We start from the raw sequence: 18,481 nt of genomic DNA, 5'->3' as shown, positions 1-18,481 counted from the left end.
CTAGGGATCCCTGAAATTCCAACTCCTGTGGCACTCCAACCCTGCAAGAATGGAGCTGCACTGCACTCAAGCAAAAAGAGGAGACGGGGACTGCTAAAACAACAAAAGAACAAGGCATGGAGACAGAACCAGAACTTCTGTTCCATGCCTTGTCTCCTCTTCCATCCAAGATACTGAAGGAGGAGAAAAAAAAAAGGCAGCGGTTTGTGTGTTTTAGTTTATGCAATTCCTGAATTCTATAGATATTAAGTTTCTTCTTCAGTGCAACTGGTGGGGATATAATGGACACTTTGTTAACCGGAATTTCACTGCAATGGTAAAATATTAACTATATTCCACTACTGTTGTAATAATTTCTGTTCATAAATATTAAAACATTTTCTCAGCTGGCCACTTATTAGTTTATTATTATATTGTTTTATATTGCAGTAACAATAGACCAGGACTCCATTGTATTAGGTCCCTGCCCCATATTTTTGTAGTAAACAAGGAATCCAAAGTAGTTGTCTTTTGGGTATAATAAGATTAACTTTAGTAATAAGCATTTTGGAGCTTTAAAATAATAGTTTTTATCTGTAAATAATCATGTTAAGATGTAGTTATTGTTGAGAGCATATATTAATAATTTAGGGTAAAATACAATACAGAGATCTTGCAATTATGTCCAAACCAAGTGTTATAAACTCAGGAAATTTAGTTAAGGTGTAGTAACATTGGGGTGGGGAAAGGAGGGGAAAAGGGAAAGAACATAATGTGCTTTTAAGGTGCTATCTTTTTTAGCATTGTATGCCTTACTAGTAATTTTCAGTGTATGGTTTCATCATAACCTAGGATGTTCTCAAATTCAGTAGACTTAAATACATTTCAAATTTAAATAATAAATACACAAATATATCTAAATAGCAATAAAAAAGCAAGGCAGAGAGGACGTAAACTTGTAAAGTTTCCAAGTGACACTTACGTCCAGTACAACGCTTCCAGTGTTCTTGTCCCACTGTCAGCAACTCTTTAACTCCATCATCCATGGATTTGGTGAATCTGCCTACTGCATCACATTTCTGTTCTCTGTGGAATAACGGTAATCCCATTACAGACAGATACAGAGTTGTTCCAATTTGCTACAATTGGCATTTAAACTGATGCAATGGACTTTTGAACAACTACATGACTATTATAAATAATAACTTTTACAACGCCCAAGAGTATGTTAAGCGTCTCACAGAACTAGTAAAAGAGTAGGGTGAAATCCTGGCCCCACAAAGTCAATGGCCATTTTGCCACTGACTTCAGTGGGGCCAGAATTTCACTCCAGGTCCTTTGCCTGATGCTTCGTTATACTTTCCATCCTTTAAAAGGAGTCTGCTACTGAATTATCATTCTTGCTCTGGATCCTTATGAATAAGACAAGGTTTACATAGCTAATCCAAAACATTATCCTTTATGGCAGTCTCGCATATAAAGGATATATGATCATTGCTGTTTTGTATTTTAAATTTTGTGAAGAAAATGCACCCCCAGTGCACTAGCTATACATTTTTTAAAAATTTAAATGTGAAGAATTAAAACAATGGAAGTCTGATTTCTTAAAATGATGGTACACACAAAAACAGCAGCTATATCCGATACTCACACAGACCAGTCTACAAGGAGTGAATCTGATATGCAAATCAGCATCAAAACTAGACTACCTCTTCAGGGAGAATACAAATATAGTCTCAACCTGAAGATGACTAAATGATTTAGGATAAAGAGCTGCTGATATCTCATGGAAGAAATGCAAATATTTTGTGCTCAAAAACAATCTGCCTGGATTCCAATTTATGTATTTCTCTTTCATTTTACTAAGGATATCTGCATTAAAATATCCATACTTATTTGTATAGCACTGTACACACAGGAATGCGCTGAGCAATTAACAGAGTAGCTCTATAAATGTCCTAACATTTTCATTAAAATTTTTCGCAACTATACCATGTTTTATCTAGTGCCTATGAGACCATTATGATGTAATTATTATCATCTCTATTTTAGACAGAGCAAGAGGTTAAGTGACTTGGTCAAAATCACAGACTGGGTCATTGGAAGAGCTGAGACTAGACCTCAAAAGGTTCCTAGATCCCAGCTTTGGGCTTAGTTTACTAGACGTTTCTCCCTGAAATGTCAATTCTTTGTTTGCAATATCCCAACTTGTAACTGGGGAAGTTTCTGTGACTTTAAAACAGGAAAAACAATGAAACAGCATAACTCTTAAAAAGCCTAGATCCTATTTTCATGCAAAGTCCCAAACACTGAAGAATGCGATAACAAAAAATAAGGCCCGCATTCCAAAAAAAAAAAAAAGTTACCCTGTTTATGTGCTACCCAATTAATTATAATAGGACTACATATGAGAATAGGTATAGAAGTAATTGTTTCAAGAATTAGGCCACATGTTTTTAGGATCCTCAGTGAAAGGTGATCTAAATGATTTGACCACTTAATGGGAAGACTGACTTACAATATAATAGTGAAAATAAAATATGCAGAAATGAAGTGTCAATACTTTTTCCTTGGACAGGAGACTAAACCAATAGAGAAGGGTATATATTTACATCCCTATGGACTCTACTGAAAAAAATGTTGAAATTAGGATAACTATAAAGTGAGATTTAACCCATATGCCATGAGTGTGTGATCTGACTCCCTTCCAGGAAATAAATGTTCAGAAGACTTAAGTCTTGTCTAAACACAAAAGTTGTACTGATTTAATTTACAAATAAGTAAGTATAGGTTTAAGTTATAAGTGCAAGCCCCTTATGTGGACAATTAAGTTGGTTTACGAGTACTTTAGATTGAATTAGTTTAAAATAGATGCCTTGTTGATTGGCAGATTTTCTACCACGGTGTCTGTTGAGAGAGATTAATAGGGCAGAATGGTTGAGAAAAGAATGGCTAATGAAAAATCAGAGTGGTAAGCCCCAGAATAAATACATTTTTTGTTAAGTATTTTTGAAGTTGCCCTATAACCACCTGCTTTCTTCTATTAAAGGAGATAATTCACAGAAATATTATGAATTAAGGCATACAAACCTACTATTTTTTATTCCCATTATTAAAAGATATATTATGAATGGCATGTACATAGATTGAGACTTGCACTTCAAACAAAAACAAATAATAAGCTTCCTAACTTAGAGGCCCTAACACCTTACAACCTCATCATTTCTCTTTCCTGACAGATGAGAAATGTTATGCCTCTTGATAATATTTTTAGAAACCAATTCTCCTGGAGCTTTATCATCACATCATTCTCTCATGCACACACGAAATCTATTTAGTACCAAGGGTTTTTGTACCACATTGATACCATAGTATTTAAGCACATAATTAAGGGTGAGGATTAACAACTGATTTTGAAATGGAAGAGACCTAGAAGTTCATTTCTGTGCTAGGGCAAGACCGTTTCCTTGAATATAGATGGAGTAATAGCTATGTACCACAATGACGTTGCTTTACCCACAAAATACTCAGCATAGGCCTCATATATTTCTAAGTGTAGGTACAGTATGATATTGCTATTATAAACACTTTTCATTTCGTCACATCAGCTCATCCACAAACATTTAATGTTTTCACAGATGTACAGACATTATGGAAATCCATGTAAACACCCATGTTCTACAGTAGATGGGGGGGTGGGGAGATGGGAAGCAAATCATACATATCTCCTCATTTGTCTTTCTAAAACAAGATTATGGGAATTAAAGACAGGAACTGCAAAGCAAATCCAATTTATCGCCCTAAGGTTAGCTAAGAGAAGTCTGTGTGTGCGCGCGCACATTCCTTTACACTTCTATAGAATTTGCCCAATTTTTTATATAACTTTTTTAAAAAGTTTTTAAAAGTCTGATAATTTAAGTCACTCTTCCCTCATTTGTAATAGATTTCTGCTGGTCCCTCCCATCAGAATGCGTTGCTGAATGAATTAAACATTATCTTTTTCATTTTATGCACAGGATTGTGTGTCTTGTTTGACAGGACTGTCTACCTCACATTAAATTTTTTTGGATACATTTAGTTGCTTTGGAATGATTCAGAACTGCCACAATAAAGAACAAAACAGACCATTTAACTGCCATGCTGGCAGGCTTCTGCACCAATATCCTGCCAGTGCTCATCAACTCCGATTCAAGTTAGTTGCAAAAAAGTCCTTTTAGGATCTGCCTTCAATCTGGTCTTCGATCCTGCATGTGCAGATCTCTGTGCAATATCCTTTTATCGTGTCAGAGTTCTAACACATTTGGAAAGGTCTCCACCAAATCTTAAATTAAGATCACTTTATAAGAAAGCTACCATTTTTCAGTTTCACCTCAGTGACCTACTGCCAGAAGCCCTTTGATGCCACCAGTATGTGTACTCATGCAAGCTTAAATTTGTGTTATATGGATAGTTCTGTAGTTTTCCATCAGGAGATAACATTTTGTAATATGACTGCTGACATGTAGTATCAGTGCAAGAGAAGGGAGTGCCACCTTACATTTCTATCATGTCCAAGTCAGGAGCTTCTGGTTCCATAGTTGAAAAGATCATTACTCCCACAATCTCATCTTTTTCTGCCTTCCTCTTCCCAGTTTTCCATTCCTTGGAAAAAGAACAATGGGACAATGCATACTGTGCAGTGTGATCATCACTGTTTACCCATAGTAGAGTAACATATATCCTAAGCAATGAATGCAACTTCAATGGGAGTTTTGCCAATTCTTCTATAGGGACAGAATTGCAATTTTTTTAAAAAATGCATTTAATTTTCTATATCATAGCACTAAGTTGAAAATGTGAATTATACATTGTGCAATACATAAGTATATACACAACACAAACTACTTTTCAAATAACCGAATTACAAAAGAAAAATTATGCACATATCTAAATTCTTACATTTTAAAAATTATACTCCACTTATACACACACACAGCAATGTGTGATATCTTTGGATTGTCATCATCCAATTGGTTAAAGGACCGAGTAACTTAATTTTTTTACTATAATTTTCCCAGCTGGTCATATTTGTTTAAATAAAAGCAGCAGCAGGAGACAGAGATTTGACAACTGCCACTGTAAAATGCTTAGTTGGAATTATTTTTTTAAATCCTAGATATGTTGCAGCATCAGTTCTCTGTATTTCATGTCACTAGTCATAAGAATGCCAATAGCCAGCCACACAGGTTTTAGCAACAGAAACTGCTGACAAGCTAGAAGGACAACTGCATGACCCTATCTTAGCTAACAGAACAGTTTCTGGATACATGTACACTCTACACATGCACTCCATTTTGCCTTTATTGCTCATGAATACTTTAAATTAAAAAAAAATTCTTCTTTAAAAAAGGGTGCCAGTTATGTAGGCCTAGCAGTCAACATATAACCAGATTGGTACTAGTTCTGGAGCTTAGCAAATGGGCTACCCTCAAGAGAAAAAGAAACAAAATGAGAAGGAACAAGGAAACTGAAGAAGCAAGCTTATGTTCTATGTATATTTGGTCCAACCTCAGTGCAGGGGGCTGGACTAGATGACCTCTGAAGCTCCGTTCTAGCCTTACATTTCTATGATTCTATCATCATGCCACAGATTTGCCTGATCTTGTTACCATCAGGGTCAACCCCTTTTTCTATCTTTTTTAATGCAGTAGTACAACCATATACCTTTAAGCTCTGCTGCAAAATGAATGGTTTCTGGCAGCAGAACAGTACAGATCACTAGGACCGCACTGACTGATGAGTCAACCAACAATAATGGAGTTCAGCAGAGTCAGATCTGATCAAGTCCAATAGTCACAGAAATCTTTGGAAGGGCACATTAGTTTATTTTGTTAAAGAAAGCAAAAATTCCCTTGGGTTGTCTTTTTTTCACCCATTTTTAGATAACTGCTACTATTAGAGTTTTACTCATTCTATTTTTCTCTTCCAGAAATATCACTAACTGGAGATACAATGTGTGAGAGGAGTGAAGGGGGAGGGAGAATTAGAAATGGTTATTCTGCTAATTCTGAAAAAAATCTACCTTAGAATACCTATCTATTAGGACAGATGGCAATAATATTTCCTTAGGCAAACCTATTCCTCTTCTAAGCAATGAACCAAGTCTACCAAACACATGGCAATTTACAGCTTGTCTATTGCCCACTGGGGGGCAGACAGAAATCAAAACATTCATTATCTATCTGTAGGCTACAAAATTTAACATCACTCTCCTGTACAAAGTGAGCTCATCAGTCCAAATCCCTTTCTTTCATCTCTCTTTTCTGACTGTAACAAGGCTGAATTTTTTCCTACCTTCTCATCCCGGAAATTGAGGAACTGCTGAAAAACTTCGCTTTCTGAAACAACCGGATGACGACACATCCTGGTCATCCAACCCTGCAGCCTCTCCATGCGCATTTTGATAAATTCTTCTTCAAAGCGCCCTGCAATATACTGAATAATAACTACTACATTTCTGCTTTAGCAGCATCCACACATATCTTTAAAATAAAAACAGGCTCTTTTCACCTAAATTTGGTGGATTGTGAAACAGCTACCTTTATGTAATTTCTGTAGCTTGGAGAATTAGAACTGTAGAGTAATAGGCATCAGCTGTTGGTGAGTAGGATTGTTATTTTTAAATAATGGCCAAGACACATTTTAGAGAGTTCTCTTGTTTTGTCTGATTTTGAAACAGAAAAGGATAATGGCACGTCATTTGTATGTTTTCCAGAGAACATAGCTAATTAGTTGACCCAAGACACAGAATTGACAGGCGTGCTCAAATTGCAGGCCTTTGATTAATGCAATCTATTCAGTTCTTCAGTCAAGAAGATAACAGAAACAGATATGAATTTCTGAAGAAAGTGTAGAAACAAGATAGAGTAGCATTTATTTGTTAAATATGGTAATATGTCATGTTTATAATGCTTTTGAAAGGTCCAACATCCATCAAGTTCATACATGGAAGGCAGATGCACAAAAGACAACACCCACCAACACCACCATATAAATACCTTTTCACTTCTTCAAAATGTATAAATATTGTATCCACCAACATACCAAGATGTTTTCCCCCACAAACTAGAAAAGATGAAGCTCAAAGAATAGCAAAGTTTGGCATTTATGAAGTGCCAGCTCTTTGTAACTACAGAGATATTTAGCACATATCATTGAAACTATTACATTTTAAAAGTAGGTAATTGATGAAACGCTATTTCTAGAGAGTAATTTCTGCCATTGTGTATTGATAATTACCTTTGTTTTGTTAAAATTAAAAAGACAATATCATTTTATAGTTAAAATTGGAAAAAACAAACCTCATTCATTTGATGAGTCCAACATAGTACACAATAGTATACATTTGAAAAGGTTAAGGCATTGTTACAGCATACTAACCGCTCTGATCCACATAGCAATGTAGATAACAGTCCTTGAAGGAGTACACTTTTAAAAAAATATATACATAAACTTGACATAGGTGCATGGCAGCAGCTTAAAACCCCCACAGAAAACTCAAGTGGTGAGATACAAACACAGAGCGGAGCATGATAGACATGCACAGAGCTATTGAAAACAATAGGAAACTACATCCACACTTAATGGCATCTAGTCAATTAACAGAATAATTTAAGACTGAAAGATGAGACAACATATTCCATAACTATAACTTGCTTTATCATCCAGCTGCACTAAAGCTGCAGTAGCGTCTGAGTCAGTGTACGGAGACACGAATGGTAACCTATTTGGAACCTTTGCAAATCATATCCATAATCCATAGCAACCAGCAAAAACAGAATTCCTGTTCTAGTTCTTGTCTAAACAAAAGTAATAGTTAGCTGGCACAGTAGCAGGCTTTCCAAAGACTAGTGTCTAGAATAGCTTTTTTTCTGTCCAGCCGTCCTCTGAAAGAAGCCTCCTGAGCATGCTGAAAGATATTTACCATTTTAAAAGAAAGTTTTATTTAAGCTAATTTCTAAAGGAAATAAATACCCTTTTCTTGGCACAAATCGAGAAAATCACCCTTGCTCACAGAATACCAAAGACAAAAGGTTAACTGAGATGCCAGATTCTCTTTTGAGTCTTTTATGATCCGATTACAATGAAAGCTAGACACACATCAGGTCTTCTGGGTTCTTTTTAGTTCATGTGCACGTGTTTAAATAAAAATACTGGTGCAATTCTAAGCATAAGGCTAGCTAAGCAAAAACAAAATCACTTCCTCACTTTTCAATTTCCTCGGCATTTATCCCAGCATTTGCATCAATGCTCAACTTTCTTCACACACTGAGAGGCTATTGCATTTTCAGAGGTACAGAGAGCCACATGGTTGGCTGCATGCCTGCGTGTGTGTGTGAAAGTCTCACCAGAAAAAAGAGGAAGCAGCAGCATTAATTAAATATAAACAGAAATTACATGTTTTCTTCCAGCACAGGTCTCCACTTTCCACTAAATGCACAAATCACTGCACTTGTTAACAAATACATTCCTGGTTAATGTGCCACAGAATTCTACCAAAAGGCACAGATTCTGAGATTACACATGACTATGATGACTGAGCTGCTGAGATCACTGAGGGTCCAATCCAATATCCATTGAAATCAAGGCTCCCATTGATTTCAAAAGGGTTCGTGTCAAGCCGTTATTGTTTAGTAGCACTAATCAGGGCAGAGGGTTAAATAAATAGAAAACACTTTTCATGTGACCTTTTTTGGCAAGTGTGAAATTAAACTATTAAAAACCCCATATGTAACATTTTACTTATGAACAGAAAAGCAACAGCATACCCTCTGTCTGAGGGTCCTGCCTCTCCCCCGCACCAATTTTCACTTTTATTATTTTTCTCTTTCCAACTGAAAGGCCCGTGTCATGATAATGGTCTCTCTGAATCATGGCACTCCCAAAACTGTCCACGGGGTTGTTTCAGAACGATGACACCTTCTCCACTACCAAGACTGAGCACACTCCTCCGTAGTGCTTAGTTGTCCAGCCAGTGGCAAAAGGATCAAATCTGAGTTTTGAACAGATCTTGACATATGCCATGAGTTAGACTATCATCAAGCCACCATCACCAAAAGAAGAATTATTCTGAACACTTTTCAAAACCATTGATAAATAAGGAGAAGGTCACTATCAGGTGAGATTTTTTTCTTTGAGTTCACAGCTGGAATATTTACCTGTGACTTGCTTGTCAGGAAGAGACGGGATTGGAATGGCAAATCCAAATTTAACCAGAAGACGCTCATATAACCAATCAAAGTGTTTATATCTGTGGTTGACAGATCGATTAGTGTTCTGTGGAACAGGCAAAAGAAAATTCTGACTTTTGATGGATCTTTTAAAAAACTGAAGTAAAGTCACAACAAATGGTTAATGTGATTAACTAGCTCAAGTAAAGCTTTAGCACAAAGTCTCAAAATAGTTACTTTTTAAATACAGGTTTCAGAGGGGTCGCCATATTAGTCTGTATCAGCAAAAATAATGAGGAGTCCTTGTGGCACCTTAGAGACTAACAAATTTATTTGGGCATAAGCTTTCGTGGGCTAAAACCCATAGCACAGTTACCAATTGGGAAAAAGTAACTTTGCCTTAAACTATCTGCTATTATTTACTGTCATAGTTCCCCATCTCCCCACACTCCCCATCTTCCCAACTTTACACACAGAATGGAAGTCCGGTGTCACACACACACTTACAGTACATGTTAGCTGATATTCAATGTAGCTCTTCAAGCCATACATTTTGGAACCTTTTTTGGGATCTGCCACCACACAGTCAAACGTAGAGGTAGGATAAACCCACATAGGACCATAATCTCCAACCTGCAAATAGTTTCAAAAATATTAATTTTATAAATGTAAACAGACCATCCTTAACAAGAAAACAATTAAAACGTGTGTTGGACATTCTAAGCATCCAGGGACTATACTGATATTTGAGGGTGCTCAGCAGCTTGCAGGAGGCATTCAGGGCTATTCGAAGCATGGCCCTTAGACTCTTGCAGAGTCCACTACCTCTCATTTATAAATCTAATCAGAGGTACATAATGTAACTGAAATGTCTTTTAGAAATATTGTTTAAAATTTTGAATAGCATAAGGTGTTTTTCTTGTAGCAAACAATGTACCTGCATTAGAATAGCTGATAATGAACAAAGGCTACAACTGGAAGATGTTGCCCTTGATGACTTTTCACCAGAAACTCCCAACTCTCTCCACTGAGTAATTTGCAGGTCTTTTGATCTTCTAAACCATTATGTAAGTATTCCCACTGTATCTGATGGCAATAGTTGCACGAGTGAGGGTTTGCAGACTGGGCTTTATGTTACCTATATGTTAGACCCATTTACATATTGCACAACCAAGCAGAATACATTGTAAGCAGCATTACGGGGGGGGGGGGGGGGAGGAGACCGATCTAAGTTACGTGAATAATGTAGCTGAAGTCGACATACTTAGATCGACTTACCATGGTATCTTCACCGCGGTGAGTCGACTGCTGCCGCTCCCCCGTCGACACTGCCTGTGTTTCTTGCGGCGCTGGAGTACAGGAGTCGACGGGAGAGCGCTTGGGGATCAATTTATTGCATCTAGACTAGATGCAATAAATCGATCCCCGCCCACCGATCCAGCAGGTAGTGAAGAAATACCCTCATTCTCACCAGGGTAGACTCTCCTCAGCCTACCCCCAGCACTCAGCTCACTCAGAGTCCTACCACCACCCCTCACATCGGCATGGGGACAGAGGATATTAAAAGGGGGGGGAGGACCTCAGCCCATAATGTCTCCCCCATCCCATCTGTACAAGGCCCATCAGCAAAATCCCATGTCTTAATTCTGGGAACTGTTCCTTTTATTTAACCTTTTAACTGCCCTGGAAACTAGGTGTAAACTGCAGTAAACTAACATGCCTACCAAGTACTACCACGAATTAACAAATCCTATTCCTAATTAACCTAGTTGTCCCTCCACAATGCTGTGAGGAAGGCGAAAAACTCCCAAGGCATATACCATTTTGGTCTCTTCGGGGAGAAAAAATTCCTTCCTGATCCCAGAACAGGTGATCAGTCAGACCTGCAGCATCCTCAAAACACATCTCCAAAGCTATCAGTAAGGGGTCAAAGGATGGGCTGCAGGAACAGAGTAAGAAGAGGCTCCACATGGCCCAGGCTAGGGTTTAAATTAATGAAAGTGGAGGGCGAGGAACCAATCAGCACCCTTCCTCCCTTCAGATGGCCAATGAATGGCTAGATACTCTGGAGGGGAAGGGACAACCTCTGCATCCTATTAGTGGGTGCTCTTGTCCCCATTTAGCTGGGGCTGTCCCAATCACCAATGGCCCCATCAAGTTTCCCACCTGTTGAGGCAGGTGGGTGGCATTGGAGATTCTCAACCCTTGGCAGGATCATGCCCTAACTGCACAGTCTCCCCAAATAAAATAATATACATAAAAAACAGTGTCTGCAGTACACGAGGCATTAGGTTCTAAGCTTTTATTTATATTAGTGTCCCTCAGTAGTCCCTCTTTTAGCCTCAACATGTCTTAAAAATAATTCAGATGAGGAAAAAAAAAAAACTTACAATTATGGGAATTTTCTCTTTGGGTTTTACTAGCTGCTTTGCCAACAGATACTGTTCCATTCCAGGTTTTGCAAATCCAGGGAATCTAATCAAAGAAATAAAGTGACTGAATTTCTTTTTCATAATCCCTTCTTTGACAGGTTCACAATTTCCTGCCATGTTTTTAAAAACTCATTATTCCTGATGAGCTAAGGAGAGGTGATAGCCTAATTAAACTAAATGAAATCTGTGCTAATCACAGATTGCTCTGATGGCTAATTATTCACTGGAAAAAAAACCCAGTAAAGCTTCAGCTATTGAGTAATCATCTTTATTCATGAAAGTACAGGATACTAAGCTTGTTTCTGATTGGCTGAACTGCACAATAGGTCTGGTACTCAAAGCCAATCAGAATAAGTATGACAGTGGAATAATTAGCAGCAACTGCCATTCTATTACATCATCACTCATCAGCCAAAATGATTTGAATTCACATCAGTTTCATCTGATAAACAGTAATAACGATTTACTATGAACGACAATGTTATAATTTTATCTAGTAGTTCTGGACATGACATAAGTGTGACACTCATGTTTTATCCACTAACCAGAATTAATAAGTGAAGCTATTGTGCCCTCAAATCAAAGTTTACATTACAAAAACTAACCAGAGGAGTCCAATTTCCTCAGTCTTTTCAATGAAAAGACTGGACCAAAAACAGCTAGCCCCTTGAAGTGCTGCTAAGCAGCTGCTGTTTGCATGGAGCAACAACACGGATGAAGTGTGATTTAAATTAGTTTGCAATGCCCCTAAAATAGGGGGCTTTGTTGGTGGTGATGCTGGATTTTTAAATAAGTTGTAGTATACAACAGTGAAATAATATCATTGTAAAAGGTTACAGAGTAGCAGCCGTGTTAGTCTGTATCCGCAAAAAGAAAAGGAGTACTTGGGGCACCTTAGAGTCTAACCAATTTATTTGAGCATAAGCTTTCGTGAGCTACAGCTCACTTCATCAGATGCATCCTTATGCTCAAATAAATTGGTTAGTCTCTAAGGTGCCCCAAGTCCTCCTTTTCTTTTATCATTGTAAAAGAACACTGTCACAGGACAGGACCAAAAGTACCTCCTGCTTTGAAAAGCCATTGTGTCTGTATTACCTAGTCAGTTTCCCAAAAACGCATGGCTTGTACTACTAGCTACATAGCAGGGGCCATTATCCTGCATCCGTTTTCTATTCCACTGACATTCAACTGTAACTACGTAACAGCTACTCAAAACCAGTGATAGACGCTTATCCACTTATACCTATTTATTATTCCGGGGGTAATATTCTATTTGATCTTAGGTGAGATTTCATCCTGTTTTAAAATGTGGACTAACTTTAAATGGGTAAGGTAAATAAAATTAGACTTCCTGTAATAACAGGCCCAATTCTCCAACACACATTCATGCAAGTATTCATTCATTAAAGTCAGTAAAACTACTTGCTTGAGCAAGGATTATTCACATGAAGGGTTGTAGATTTAAGCTCAGTATTTTCAAAAAGGTACAAATCCAACGAATCAAAACAGTTATTCAACATAAACTATCCCTCTTGCAGTACAGTGACAAAGGCCCCAATCCTACCAATGTTTATACAAGTGCATAGCTTTATGCACATGAGCAGGCTCACTGAAACCAATGGGACTTCTCATATGAGGAACGTTAATTTTGTATTTGCCAGATTGGGACCTTTGTCATTGATTGCAGAAGTCTTATGCTCAATCTGATTTACTTTAAATAACCATTCTGGTTATAGCTATAAGGAATAATGGATAAATATAATAAAGATAAACGTGACCAAATCTCAGTCCAAAAAGAATGAAGTGACAAGTGAAGGAACTGTGTCTGAAAGCGAGACACTGCACTTACATTACTTAAAAAAACACTGTAAAAAACTCTCTATTCTAACTTATCTATTATGAACATGTAAAGAAAATCAAGAGCTAGCAAGAGACAATTATTCTTTTTCTATTAGAGAATGATGCTGCCATTTGGTCAAACTGCCTTATAAAGTTTTGGTTATTAGCCTAAAAGTTAAAGGAAGCTAGTCTTATTTAGATTCAAAACCAAATTAAAAAAGGAGAGTATCACAGATGTGCAGTGCTCATTGCTAAAGTGAATGACTCTCAAATACGCATGATAGCGTAGACCCAAACAGAGATATGGAAATGATGAGTAACTTTGTATTAAAAAAAGACCTTTCAAAGGGATGAGAACATTAAAACATACTATTAATTTACATTTAAAAATATATACTATTCAAGCATTTTGCATTTTCCCTGGACCTTTTTTTTTGTTAATTACATTATGAAAGATCTTTGGAAAGCTTAAAAAGAAACATAAAAAAAAAAAATCAATCAGGCTTCAGACTAGTTAAGTACTGACTTGCAGAGCAATGCAGCAGAACCACACAAGTTTGGACTGGAGAGTCTTTTCCCATGTACATCAATGGGTATTAAAAAGTTATTAAGTAATAATTAGTTTGAATATGTTCCTACATTTTTAAAATTTAGTATTTCTTTGAGGATCAGGAGACAGTTTTTTTTATTAAAACAACAACAACGCACTCAAGCCTCTGCATTACACAAGAGTTATAAGAGCTTTGTTGTTGCCGCTGTTCCCAAGGAAATGACATCAGGATGCTGAGAACAAAATAAAATGTTTTAAATTAATAAGTTAAAAAAATCCCTTGTGACACAGAAAATAGGTTAAAGGATAATGCAACATCCATTTCTACATTAACAGGAGTGATAACTGAAAGCTAAGTGGCCACAATTCTACAAGTGTCTTTTTTGCCTCTTCCCCAGCACCATGTAGGGTGTCTACACTGTAATGAAATCCTAAGGTTCGAACTCAGGCTCAAGCCTAACCCCCCTTCAGTCTACATACAAATCATGCTGACCTTAGGGTGACTAGATAGCAAGTGTGAAAAATTGGGATGGGGCGGGAGGTAATAAGTCCCTATATAAGAAAAAGCCCTGAATATCGGGAATGTCCCTATAAAAATTGGGACATCTGGTCACCCTAGGCCCAGGAACCAACAGGGTTTCTAACCCTTGGTTTACATTGCAGTGTTGACACATCCTTAGACTTTAAAACCTGTAATGTGTTTATATCTTTCAAAAGTTTTAAAATTAAGATATTTAAAGACTGTTTAAAAAATTGAGATCTGTGCAAACTTAGACTAGATTTTCTTTTTCCTCCCACATTTAAACCACAAAGGCACAGCTGAAAGGGGTTATTAAATTATGACACGATGCCAGGCTAAATTCTGCTCCCAGTTATTCTGGTATCAATTTGGCACATCTCCACTGGAGTTAACAGAGTTGCACCAATTACTGATATATTCCAGTGACTCCACTGGAGTTAAAGCAGTGCCAATTTGGCATAACTGGGAACAAAATCTGGCTCACTCTATTGAAGGCTGCAGGGCTGAACCCCAATAGTTTCTGTTAAGCATGGATGGGGAGGGGAAAAGATCTATCAAAAGAAGGCGGAGAAGGGAATTCTGTGCTCTTGAAAAGAAATTCAGGGAGTTGTACAGTGTAATTGATTGTACTTGATTTCACATCTTAAACAGAAAAAACTAATAGAGGGGGATCGCAAGGCTCAGAAGATTATGGGGTAATACGGCCTTTCAGGTCTAGGTTGTTAAAGCTGGCCCCTATATCAGCAACAACTGATGGCCATGCAGCAGACAGCATCAAGAATGAGTTTCTAGTTTCACTCTGGTTCCTAATGAACCAGTTCTGCAATATCGCCACAACTGGAACCCTTGCTGAGTTGGCAGTTGTCACAGCAGTTGCAAAGACTGTACTACCTCTATCCCTGGTGGTAGTCTTTTCAGATCAGAGTTGGAGTGCAATAAGACGACACTCTGGAGCACCAGGCACAGTCCATCCTGTTCCGTGGATAAGAGACCTCACCTACCAAGATCACTAAATACACAACTAAATGCCACTAAATTAAAAGACTTTGGGTAGGTCTACATTACAAGCACTATACTAGCACAGCTGTGACACTGCAGCTACACCACTGTAGCATTTGTAGTGCAGACACTTGCTGTAGTGATGCAAAGGGTATTTCCATCACTGTGGTAAATTCATCCCCTCAAGAGGCAGTAGCTTAGTTGATGGAAGAATTCTTCTGTCAACCCAGCTTATCTATGTCCCTTAGGGGTCACACCCCTGAACAACAGAGTTAGGTCAACCAAAGTTTTAGGGGTAGACTAGGCCTTAAGTTTAGAAAGGCAATAAGTATCCTGGAAACTCATGAGTTAATTGGCTACAAACAACACACCAGACACACATGCCTATGTCATGTGTTGTCAGGTAGCCTCTATCTTTCTCTACATGCTCCTGCTGTGAAATGATAATGCTGAATTTGTGACATCTCCACATCAACCCCTTACACTGCACATTTAAGTGGAAGGACAAAATGAATCATGTGCAGGGGGGCGGAGAGGAGAATTCCTATTCAAATAAACTTTTACAATTTTAACTCTGCCCCCATATTTAATTTCTTCTAATCTCAAACATTGTTTTTCCCAGTTTGCTGATCATTACTTGTTAAGTGGTAATTTCATGGCAGCTGCACGAGTATTTCCACGCTGTGGGCCCCCAGCCTCAGAAGACTCACTCTCCTTATAGCCAAGGTAAGATGGTGCCGTTGATTTTGGGTCATCCCAGTCATCATCCCAATCGTCGTCATCAGCAGCTGCTGAAGGAGCAGGAGAAGGGTAAAGAGATAGGAAAAAAGGTATTACTAATTTTGCTGAGCCAAAGACTGCTCTCCCCCACCACAATATTCCAACGAAAAATCAAAGAACTAATTCAGCCCAATGTTTTTTGTCTCCTCATTTAAAATGTATCCCCAAAAACCTAGACATCCAAATAAAACAGTACAAATCTATTAAATAGATTGCCTTAATGCACCAATATTTTCTTTAATTGGGCACTTAATTGACACTTTCCCAGTTAATATGTCCCAAATATAAATCTCTCTCTTCACACAGACTTCCAGTGTTAAAAAGACTAGAAAGTTATTTGAAATACTGGCTGCAATGCTTTAAAATAGAGGGCTTATATTACTGACCATGCCTTGGCAGAAACAGGAACACACAGATTTAAAGTTTTATGTTGCCCACAAAGATCCAGCTATGTGAGCTGAACAACATGTCTAAGATTCTGTTCTTAACACTCATGGCTCTCACCTGCTAATTTTTCATGCAGTTCTGAAAGGGTGCACTGATGTAGATCATTGCCATTTTATAGGAAGTATTTTAGGAGTCCACCACTTTTCTCCATAGAATTAGAATCATAGGACTGGAAAGGACCTTGATGCATCATCTTAGCTAGTCCCCTGCACTAAGGCAGGACTAAGTATTATCTATTCTAGACCATACCTGACATGTGTTTGTCTAATCTGTTCTTAACAACCTCCAATTACAGATATTCCACAACCTCCCTTGGTAATTTGTTCCAGTGCTTAACTACCATACAGTTAAGAAGTTCTTCCTAATATCTAACCTAAATCTCCCTTGCTGCAACTGAAGCCTCATTGCTTCTTGTCCTCCTATCCTCAGTGGGCAAAGAGGACAAGTTATCATCCTTCTCTTTATAACAACCTTTTTACATACTTGAAGACTTATCACATGCCCCCCTCAGTCCTCTCTTCTCCAGACTACACACACTCATTTTTTCAATCTTTTCTTGTAGTTCATGCTTTCTAGACTTTTACTCGTTTTTGCTGCTCTCCTCTAGAGATTCTCCCATTTGTCCACATCATTCCAAAACTGTGGTGCCCACAACTGGACACAGTACTCCAGTTGAGACCTTAGGGTTGAGTAGAGTGGAAGAATGACTTCTTGGGTCTTGCTTACAACACTCCTGCTAATACATCCCAGAATGATGTTCACTTTTTTTTTTGCAACAGTATTACATTGACTCCTCATATTTAGTTTGTGATCCACTATAACCCCCAGATCTTTTTCTCCAGTCCTCCTTCCTAGACAGTCATTTCCCATTTTGTATATGGGATAGTGATTATTCCTTCTTACGTGTAGTACTGTGCTTTTGTCCTTATTGAATTTCATCTTTATTTCAGACCATTTCTCCAGTTTGTCCAGATCATTTTGAATGATCATTTTGAATTTTAATCCTATCCTCCAAAGCACTTGCAACCCCTCCCAACTTGGTATTGTCCACAAACTTTAAGTGTACTCTCCATGCCATTATCCAAATAATGTATGAAGATATTTAATAGAACTGAAGCCAGGACAGATCCCTGCGGAGATCCGCCTCCCCCCATATGCCCTTCCAGCTGAACTGTGAACCATTGACGACTACTCTCGGAGTAAAGTTTTCCAACCAGTTGTGCACCCACCTGAGAGAATGTTCCTCTAGGCTACATTTACCAGTTTGCTTATGAGGTGGTCATGTGAGACAGTACCAAAACCCTTACTATGGTCAAGATACGTCATATCTACTGCTTCTCCCCATTCACAAGGCTTTTTACCCTGTCGAAGAATGATATTAGGTTGGTTTGACGTGATTTGTTCTGGACAAATCCATGTTGATGTGTTATCACCTTTTCTTCTTCTAGATGCTTACAAATGGATTGTTTTATTTGCTCCATTATCTTTACAGGTACCGAAATTAAGATGACTGGTCTATAATTCCCTGTGTTGTCCTTATTCCCATTTTATAGATGGGTACTATATTTTCCCCTTTTCCAGTTCTCCGGGATCTCTCCTGCCCTCCACGAGTTCTCAATATAATCACTAATGACTCAGAAATCTCTTCAGCCAGTTCCTTAAGTATTCTAGGATGTATTTCATCAGACTCTGCCAACTTAAAGACACCTAACTAACTTGTTCTTTT

General features: G+C 37.9%; 1 protein-coding gene across 6 annotated transcripts in view; it reads right to left on the bottom strand.

Moving 5' to 3' along the window:
• Positions 1-18,481, bottom strand: part of SNX9 (sorting nexin 9) — a 98,754-nt gene that overhangs the window by 25,357 nt on the left and 54,916 nt on the right. For 4 of the 6 annotated variants that reach the window (XM_073337768.1, XM_073337766.1, XM_073337769.1 and 1 more), the window contains 7 exons: positions 16,166-16,319; positions 11,579-11,663; positions 9,696-9,821; positions 9,177-9,294; positions 6,313-6,443; positions 4,517-4,620; positions 962-1,065 (listed from right to left, as the gene is read on the bottom strand). In XM_073337768.1, the coding sequence (XP_073193869.1) occupies positions 962-1,065; positions 4,517-4,620; positions 6,313-6,443; positions 9,177-9,294; positions 9,696-9,821; positions 11,579-11,663; positions 16,166-16,319 (822 nt within the window). The remainder of the gene's footprint in view (positions 1-961; positions 1,066-4,516; positions 4,621-6,312; positions 6,444-9,176; positions 9,295-9,695; positions 9,822-11,578; positions 11,664-16,165; positions 16,320-18,481) is intronic. The other 2 variants (XM_073337767.1, XM_073337770.1) reach the window with 1 other exon arrangement.

Source organism: Lepidochelys kempii, chromosome 3 (genome assembly GCF_965140265.1).
Source record: "Lepidochelys kempii isolate rLepKem1 chromosome 3, rLepKem1.hap2, whole genome shotgun sequence".
NCBI lineage: Eukaryota > Metazoa > Chordata > Testudines > Cheloniidae > Lepidochelys > Lepidochelys kempii.
This window is presented reverse-complemented; position numbering and strand designations above follow the sequence as displayed.